Genomic DNA, 10,486 nt, shown 5'->3' on the forward strand with positions numbered 1-10,486 from the left:
TCAACCCGTTGTTAGCAGTTTCAGTCCTCAAGTTTCACTCAGTTCACATGATACCATAAATTCTTTTGAGACTATATAATATACTTCTTTCTAAAAGCACTGGGAGACTACAGGATGGGACGGTTTGATCATTAACGGAAAAAACAGTAGCATTTTGGCGTCATAACCACACTACTGTATTTATTCATATACCACGTGCCCAAATGAGACATGCACCCTGTTTTGGAAATGCAGAATGAAGAAGAAACATTTCCCTTTGAACCAAACTGTTCAGATCAGGGCCCTCATTGAAGATGCACACCACAATTTTCAATTGCTCATTTCCAGGAAGAAGGTGAGTCTGGTATTGAATAAACAAGGTAAGACCTTGCTGTTGTGCAGCCCTCCCAAAACTCTGGCAGAGGGAAAGCTTCATTTCAGGACCGTGTTTGCATTTTCGTATGTGCACTTACCCACATAATGCATATTAAGGGCCAAGTACTTGTACTGGAAGAGAGGGTTGTTGTTGAGGCTACTTCTTTGGATCTGCTGGAAGAAGGAGCTGACATCCCATCTGTACAAGACGTCCAAAAGCATGATGCTAGGGACCCGCAGGGCCACGTTTAGTACTGCCTCCAGCTTCTCCTTGACAGCCATTCTGTTCCCTTTCAGCAAACTCGCAGCAGACTGTAAATAGCACAAGACAGACGAAAGTAAGCAAATCCATATTTCACTGTACAAGCTTCCCAAGCTAACAAACGTAGCTCTCTGTGTGGCCATCAACAGGGCTTTTATCTTTTGCTATCAGAAGATCAGTTGGCTACCTACAACAACTTGCTGGAGCGCTTCTGTTTTGATGGTAGTCTTCCACTATGAGAGAGAGCACATGCTGTGCAAACGCTCATAGTTATTCATATTATCACAGTCACACGCCACAATCCCACTGTGCTCGGCGCGGTACAAAACATCAGCACAAATGTTGGCTCTAAAACCCAAGTAGGGAGCAGGGATGAAGGGGACTCTGAGATTTCAAGTTAAATGGGGAATTACGAGGCCATTTCCTTCTATGGTTGCTTCATCCAAAAAGGCTTTTGAAAAATGTCAATGAGAACTGTTCTTTATAGTGGTACGCGTTAACAACTGAAGGCTTTTTGGGAGGAAAAAGCTTTTACAATCACAACAATTTAGATGCATTTCCTCCCTGCCACTTGCAATAACTTCTAACAGCCTAATCTTGGTTTTTTTATTATTTTTTTTGTGTTTATTTAGGCAACCACTTTTTTTTAGATTAACATCTGTAACACAGCTCTGTACCAATTATACCAATATAATTCATTACAATGGCACATTATTCTGGTGCTCTAAAATGAAGGTTTGGTTTGAAAAGTGAGTTTGGTGCTTGGGAACAGAGCTGGACTGACAGCAGTAGGGACTGAAGGGTCATGTTTAGCTACTGAAAGAACACAAAGATAAATTTGCCCACAATCACCTGGACATGTACCTCAGCCATGAACTCTTGGGACCCCATTCAGGAGACACAGAGTTCCCTTCTCCATTCAGTCCATGGCCTTCAGCTGACACTACTAAGCTAGTACGAGTTGTCAATGGTTTTCTTGAGCCACATGCTCACTATAGGAATGGCAAATTGGTGCCTTTTCCATTTGACACTTATGTACTCCTTTTTTCCTGGGGCTGGGCCAGGAGGAGAGGCTACAGAATCATAGAAAATGAAGGTCAGAAGGGACCTCAGGAGGTCACATCTAGTCCAAGCCCCTGCTCAAAGCCACAACTACATCATCCCAGCCAGGCTTTCTCTAGCCAGGTCTTACAAACCTCCAAGGATGGAGATGCCACCACTTCTCTGGGTATCCTGTGCCAGTGCTTCACCACCCTCCTAGTGAGAAAGTTTTTCCTTATATCCAACCTCAACTTCCCTTGTGGCAGCTGGAGCCCATTGCTCCTTGTCCTGTCATCTGTCCCCACTGAGACCAGCCCAGCTCCATCCTTTTTGCAGCCCCCCTGCAGGGAGGTGAAGGCTGCTATTCGATCCCCCTCGGTCTTCTCTTCTCCAAACTAAAGAACTAGCAAAAATGTTCATGCATTTGTTTTTTGTTGCGCTCTGTCAGGCCCACACGTTGCTTTGGCGTGGCAAACCTTTATATCCAAGTCACTACCATGCAAGGTCTGTACTATTATTATTACTGATGTTATTACAGCAAGCTGATAAAGGAAAGTTCTGTGGAGGGATGAGGCGGGGTGAGCAGCTACAAGGCCAAACCCAGCAGCAAAAGGCCATTCGTGCACACAGAAACCACCACTGCAGCAGGCTGACAACCCAGCCTCAGCTCAGGATCTGCAAAAGGCTGAGAGTCTCTGTCATGGGGGACAAGCTTAAAGAACAGGATTCTGCCCAGCTGCATGAAAACACTTGCAGAGACGAGAAGTGCTTCTCACTTTAAAAGACCTGGGAGAGGGTGTTTCAAAACCTCAAGTGTGAGTTTGGAGAATCCCGTAAGATGCCTTCTTGCTGAATAAACTGTATAACAATCGGTTGCGACAGAAGCAGTTTGGGAGCCCAGAGTAAACCACACCAGCTGCTGCTCCGCTGCAATATTAATGTTTCACTAATACTGTTACACTCTAATTACTACAAGATGGAATACAGTTTACAGGACCTTACTTCATGATATTGCTTCACTTGTCAGATTTTATTTTTACTTGAAATGCTCAACGGTACACACGGGCTTCGAAATACAGCATTTTAATAGAATGCAATTACATTTCCATTTATTCAGACTGAATGAAATTGCCCTTGTTCAAAGGGCCAGCATAAGGCACATGCATAATTCCACATCCAACTTAAACCCTCAAGGATAGGATATGATTAACAATCATAATTTAGAGTTGATACTTGCCTGTGTACAGAGAGCTGGCCTGAACACTTGCCTAGAGCATGATGATGCATAATGTTTTAACTCTTTTAGAGCTAAAACAGACACCAGTAATGCCTGCCCCAAACTAATAGCAGCCCAATTACCCTATCAAGCGTTTTAGTAAAAATTATGTATTATATAAATGCTGTTATTTATTTAGATAATTTTATTTGTTCATTTTATTGTAGTGTTTTGGTGAATGCTGTAAATAAACTACCACTACTATCCTATCAAGCAAGCTGCTCATCTTGAAAAGCTATTAATTATTGTATGTAGCACTGGTCAAGCATTTGGAATAGGTGGCCTAGAGAAATTGTGGGATCTCCAGCTTTGGAAATTTTCAAGAGCAGGTTGGACAGACACTTGGCTCAGATGATTTAGGTTGGGATTATCCTGCCTTGAGCAGGAAGCTGGGCTACATGACTGCGTGAGGTCCCTTCCAGCCTAAATTTTCTGTGACCCTATTGCAGCAAAACAGATTTTTCAACCCAGGCTAATTTTTTAAGAGAAATTTCAGGGGGATTCCAACTGAAATGACAAGCCTATCATCAAAAGGAAAGTCGGGATTAATAGATGCACAGCCTCAAACAGGTTATGCAGAAAGGGTTAAAGCTATTTTTCAAACCCTTTACTTCTCCAGTTGTGTAAAATCACCAATTCATCAACATGAAAATGCCTACAAGTTTCTCAAGATTACTTTTAAGGCCATCAAGTTAAAGCTTGACAAAGAATGTTAGCCCACAAAGTTATGGTATTTGCTGTAAAAACATGCATCTAGGGTGATCCAGGGTGGATGTCATCTTCCTGGACTTTAAGAAGGCCTTTGACACCATTTCCCACCACATTCTCTTTAAAAAAACTTGGTGACTGCAACATTGATGCCTACACAGTCAGGTGGGTGGCAAATTGGCTAGATGGTCACACCCAGAGAGTGGTGGTGGACGGGTCGCTTTCGACCTGGAGGGACGTGGGCAGTGGAGTCCCCCAGGGCTCGGTCCTGGGGCCTGTACTGTTCAACATTTTACCAGCGATCTGGATGTGGGTGTGGAAAGCACGCTGTCCAAATTTGCTGACGACACCAAGTTGTGGGGCGAGGTGGGCACGCTGGAAGAGAGGGACAGAATCCAGCTAGATCTAGACAGGTTACAGAGGTGAGCAGATAAGAATAGGATGGAGTTCAACACAGACAAGTGCAAGGTGCTGCACCTAGGGAGAAGGAACCAGCAACACACCTATAGGCTGGGAAACACCCGTCTTGTCAACATGGCAGCAGAAAGGGATCTTGGAGTCATTGCTGACTCCAGGATGAACATGAGCCGCCAACGTAAGGAAGCGGTCAGTAAAGCTAACCGCACCTTGTCGTGCATCTACAGATATCTCAAGCAGGTCCAGGGAGGTGATCCTCCCCCTCTATGTAGCGCTGGTCAAGCCGCAGCTGGAGTACTGCGTCCAGTTCTGGGCACTGCTCTCCAAGAGGGATGTGGCTAGCATTGAGAGGGTCCAGAAGAGGGCCACCCGCATAGTCAAGGGGCAATGGAGCAGGCCCTAAGAAGAGAGGCTAAAGGGCCTGAATCTATTCAGCCTCCACAAGAAAAGGCTGAGAGGGGATCTTGGTGGCCTTTTACAAACTCACCGGGGGGGCCAACAGGCATTGGGGGAGGCTCTGTTCCCCTGGGGTTACTGGGAATAACGGCCACAAATTGTTCAAGAGAAAAGGTTCAGGCTGGACATCAGGAGACATTACTGTACAGTCAGAACTGCCAGGCTCTGGAATGGGCTCCCAAGGGAGGTGATGCTCTCTCCTACCTTGGGGGTCTTCAAGAGGAGGCTGAGCAGATATTGGGCTGGGGCAATATGACCCCGGCACCTGTTCCTGCCCGGGGCAGGGGGTCAGACCTGATGATCTGTTTAGGTCCCTTCTGACCCTAAGCACTATGATACTATGATACCATGAATCTGATTAAAATGCTCTCAACATGTACAAGTGCCGTACTTGAAGAGAGTCGGCCATCTGATGACTTCTCTGTACAGAGCAAAGTTTTTCTATGAGTCTTGTTCAGATTCCTTAACTCTCCAAACCCAGGCAAACTTCTGTGGACTTCAGTGCAAGTTTTCCAAAACACGGGGTTAAATAAGACCATGAATATCCAAGTTAAGCTGAACATCTTTGCCAAGCTTCTTTTACCCTTTCAAATTCACAAACCAATTTCTGGGACCTTAGGAAAAATGAATGGTATTTTTCTTATTTAACTAGGCAGCTTAAATCCCTACTTGTGCTTTTAAGAAACAACTGTGATAAGCACAATGTTGCAATTAATAAGCTACATATTACAGAAGAGTGGCCCACTCCAAAACACTGTAGCAAATCCTGTTGCCACATCTACTGTTAATGAGAAACCCTTTTAAACCGACTCCAGTCCAAACACACACATCCTCAGGGCTCAGGTGAAGTTGCTGCTGAGTTCCAGTAAGACAGAACAGAGGCAAGCAAAAAATAACACCGCTCTAAGCACGTTGCACTAAGCATTTCAACTCCCTTCCCATTCTCAATCACGGGAGAAATGGAAACCAGTCAAAGCAAAAGCAGGGGTGCAACCCCCACCCCAAAACTCGCATGGTCATGGTGTGAACCCTGGAACTGAGCCCAGGCAGCCAAGAGCCGAGTGAAACCCCACGGCACAGGCCTAGGTCTTCCTCTGCCCAGAAATTACGTCTTGGAACTGAGAAACATTTCCTGTGAACTCTGGTTAAGTTCCCATTTCCGTGAATCAGCATTTCCAAACGGCTTTGCTCAGATGTCTAATTTCTAGCAACTATTTAAAAAAAAAAAAAAAAAAAAGTTACTGGATTTATCACAAACGTGGCCCTTACCAGTTTCATTGGTGGAAAGATTACCAGCAACCTTTTGAGTAAAACTTTCCTTTTAAATAGGTCTCAGTCTATGCAAAGAACTGTAGCATTGTGGCAAATGGTGCAATTTTATACCTGTTTATTTAAATCAGTGCAATGTTTTGGTGTGATTTTCAAGCTGTCTTATCAGAAGGGATCCTGGTTTTCTCCAATTTAAAATAATTTCCAATTTTCGATTAAAAAAAAGCAACCCCAAATTCACATCTTCCGTGATTTAAATGAAACACTACTAATATACACTAATATCTAGATAGATAGATAGATAGATACATATATCTATCTATCTAGATATTAGGGGTGTTTCATTTTAACCCCAAAGCCACATTTTTCCGTGATTTAAATGAAATACCACTAATATATACTAATATATAGATATCTATATATTACTGGAGTTTCAGTTTAACCCCAAAGCCACATTTCTCCGTGATTTAAATGAAACACCACCATATATCTATATATTAGTGGTGTTTAATTTTAATCATGGAAAAATGTGGATTTGGGGTTAGTTTTTTTAAACTGAAAATTGGGGATTTTTTTAAAATCAGAGAAAACCAGGATCCCTGCTTCTCAGTTTCCCCTGCACCACTCAACTTACAATAAGTTGGACTAACCTGACTGATTTTAAACCAACAAGAAGGGCGCGCACACACAAACACAAGCTGCCCTGGTTCAAGTGAACAGGTAGAAAATCTAATGGTTAAACTGGCAGTTTCCACATTTAGACAAGCCCATAAATAAGAAAGTTTGCAAGCAGCTACAGAACCAGGGTAAAAGCTGGATTATCTTCAAAACCTGCAGTGCCGGTCTAACTTTGTTCCCAGTTGAAGACAACAGTAGGATTCCTAGTGAAGCCAGATTAAGCACTAGGAACCAGACTTCAAAAAACTGCAGTTCCTGAGATGCGCACTAGTCTCTAAATGGACTTTTATGGACAGAGGCAGCACTTAGTACCTCACCAAGTTATGTCATAAGCAGCCTGGAGAAATTTGCAAGAAACTAAAGAACAAAAAACAACGTCTGCCTAAAGTCTAACCCCTGCAAAATGTCAGTGATTTGGGGTACCCGTTTGTGCGCAAGAGCGGCATTTGGTCACGATCTCCATTTACACAGAAGAAGCATTAAACAAGACGTTCTAAAATTAAAATTAGAATGCTACCATGTAAAGCTCCGATTGTTGAATAAGCTAAATTGAGTTAAATATATCTTTAAAGAAGAAAGAGGATGGGGGAGGGGGGAGAGACACCTAGCTGCAGGGATTTTATTTGGACTAAGATCTACTAAAAGGTTTGATGTCACGGCCGGGAAGCCTAAAATTAGACCCACCAGCTGTGCTCCGGAGAACGCGCATACCTCTCAGCATCCTTCCATGGTGCACGTCTGCTCTGTTCCCGGGAGCAGAAGGGGATTTAAAACAGAAGAATCGGAGCTGCTCAGGGCCTCGGATTCTTGTACGCTGCAACATGATGTTGGCTTCTGGGGGGCGTGGACAATTGTTATGGGCTCAGCTGCAGGCACAAAACCACAGAAAAGTCCAGTTCTCTGGAGTGATGACTGGTGACGGGTGCAAGAGAACAATGCTCCCCCCAGCCCAGCAGCAGTGAGCAGCAAAAGTAGTAAAAGGTGCATCAGTGACATATGATTTAAGCTGGGGTATGTTTTGAGCTAACAGTGACAGCACTCTTCAACCATTTTTGCTGAGAAAGCTGAATACAGCGTAGCCTTGCAAATAACTACACTTTTTCAGCCAATTAAAAATTAGGATTATGCACCGCACCATTACAGTCTGGATCTGGTCACCACCTCCCTCCAAGCCCATTCTGTTCTGTTCATGATTTACTACAGCAGCTCAGCAATGTCAAATCACATCAAGACAGACTTCAGAGTTCAAATGAAGGCAGTTTTACAGGGAGAGAACGCAGCGAGCAGACTCAGCAGTTCTGCTGTTTGACCAAGAAGTTATTAAGCATACCCAATAGGTTCCCCCCTCCCCTTTTCTTCCATCCAAACAGCGCAATAAAGCAATTACCGCAGAGATGAGATCAAGTGACTGGATGAGTGTGATTTTCACCTAAAGAGGAAGGGAGTGTTACATAATGAATCAAAGCAAAAACACAGTGAGAGGTCAAAGTTCTCATCCAAAATTAACAAGTGTGAATTAAAGCGGTTGCAGTTATTTAACTCAAGCTGGTGTACACAGGCATCAAAACGTAGGTGGTTTTTCTGCCAGCAGATCTCAAGCGTGGGTCACCCCTACGTTCAAGAGAGGACTACGCATGAAGATAAATGAACAAGAGCCTCTCCACAGCATAATCAGAAAAATGGCAGGGCAAGTAACTCCAGACTGATGTCTGGTGCCATCTGGAAGCATAATGGGTTCACATTTCTAAACGCCATTACCCCAGCACAGCTCGCAATGGAGAACGCAACACAGCCGCACAGCTGTAAGATTATTTTTTGCTTGTTTCCCTAAACCTCGGTTTTTCCACCAGCCCTCTCCTCGGACTCCTGGTGTCCACATGTACGTATGCACACACACAGAGCAAGTCTGAACCGTGTCGCGGGGACCTCCAACCCATGAGCGAATCCGACACCGATCCTGCAAACCGTAACCACGTTAACAAATGTGAGCGGAGGGGGCCGGTGTGCCCGTGCAGTGCAGGGCCAGGATTTGGCTTCTAACGTATTGTCTGTACTTGATCCACATTGTAAGAGGAAGGCAAAAAAGTGTCATTCTTTCTATTCCTATAAATGCCAACCAACGGCCGCCCTCAACTGCTGCTTTAAAAATAGGATAACAGCTCTTATTTATTCTATTTGGTATGAGCAACCAAAGGCTTTTAGACCTAAAATTTGTTAACAAAGAGGTAGCAGACATGATGGCGCTGGATCAGGCAGGGGCTGGTGGAGGAACAGAGCCCTTCACCCAAATAGCACCACTGCAAATCCAGCCGGCTTAAGAATGGCTGCCTGTTTTGTGAGCCCCCGTGAAATTAGCTGGTGGCTTCAGCCCAGTTCCTAGAAGACAAAAATCCACCTGATTAAACGACGTACGCTGAGAAACCGCAAACCGAAGTGAAAGCTCCTATGGATCGACAGGGAGGCTGAGAGATCTGCGGGTCTTGGTTCAACTCTGCAGCTTCTAACCAAAGGCTTGGTTGCTTTTACAGCTCTCTGGTGCACACCTCCTGCACCCGTGTCGTATCTGCATACGGTGGGGAGTTGTGGGAGCTCCCCCACACTACCCTCACAGGGGACAGATAGGGCCCCGAGGGTTTAACTGCACGAGGTGAAAACACAGCTACGTTTCTAACCGGCCATGCCCAAGACCTCACGCAGGTGAGGATCGAGTGTAACCGGAGCGAGCGCGCACAGCCTGAACCTGGTACAAGCAAGATCAATAGCAGGGGCATTTTAATCTGGACACAGAAACTTTTCAGGCTGCTCTGTACTGCGGGCCAGTGGAGATGCTGCTGCATCCCAGCACCTCTCTCAAAACACCAGGGCTGACAAACGTCGCGACACGCAAAGTCAGATGGTGCTGCGTGCCAGAAGAGAGCACCTTGCCCCTTCAGAGCCCCGCGCCGTGCTGCCCCGCCACGGGAGCACACCACACAACGCACACGTGCCACCTCTTTCCCACACAGCCCTGCTATCGCAGGCAGGAAGGAGCGCGGCGACAGGCGCCACGGCAGGAAACCGTCTCCCAGAGAAAGGTTTCCTCGTTTTCCTTTGACGCTCGGGAAAACAAGGAAGAAAGGAGGAGCAGGCTAGTTTCCTTCTCCCCTTGCAGACGCAGAGGGCACATTACACATGCACGCACACCCTCCACACACATGCAATGCATTCTGGGCGCACACACTACACGCATTCCACATGCATTACATGCAGTACACACACACTACACACACTCTATGCACAACTACATACTGCACGCACACACATGCTCCATGAACACTACCTACACACACACACACTCTATGCACACTGCATGTGCACAATCAACACACACTAACGACACACACTGCATGCACACACGTTCTATGCACACTGCATGTGCACAATCAACACACACTAACGACACACACTGCATGCACACACGTTCTATGCACACTACACACATACTCTACACACACTAACTACACGCACACTATGTGCACTAACTACACGCACACTCTACGCACACTAACTACGCACACTATACACACTCTACGCACACTAACTACACGCACACTATGTGCACTTACACACACTCTACGCACACTAACTACACACACTATACACAAGCTCTACGCTCTATACACACGCTCTACGCACACTACACAGATACTCTACACAAACTACATGCACACTAACTGCACACACACTCTACGCACACTAAGCACACACACTGTACACGCTCTACACACTCTACACACACTAACTACATGCACACTATGTGCACTAACTACACACACACTATACACAAGCTCTACGCTCTATGCACACTACACACACACTCTACGCACACTAAGTACACACACTATGTGCACTAACTACACACACTAACTACATGCACACTATGCGCACTAACTACAAACACACACACACACACGCACGCACACAGCCCCCCCCGCGCCGCCCCGCTCGGTGGGGCGGGCCGGAGGCGCGGGCCTGGCCGGGCGCGG

General features: G+C 45.6%; 1 protein-coding gene across 1 annotated transcript in view; it reads right to left on the reverse strand.

Annotated features, from left to right (window-relative positions):
- RNF145 (ring finger protein 145) overlaps positions 1-10,486 on the reverse strand; it is a 57,706-nt gene that overhangs the window by 45,168 nt on the left and 2,052 nt on the right. The window contains exon 2 of the mRNA XM_006032196.3: positions 453-666. Coding sequence (XP_006032258.2) covers positions 453-666 — 214 coding nt within the window. The remainder of the gene's footprint in view (positions 1-452; positions 667-10,486) is intronic.

This window comes from Alligator sinensis, unplaced genomic scaffold, assembly GCF_000455745.1.
Source record: "Alligator sinensis unplaced genomic scaffold, ASM45574v1 scaffold1035_1, whole genome shotgun sequence".
Taxonomy (NCBI): domain Eukaryota; kingdom Metazoa; phylum Chordata; order Crocodylia; family Alligatoridae; genus Alligator; species Alligator sinensis.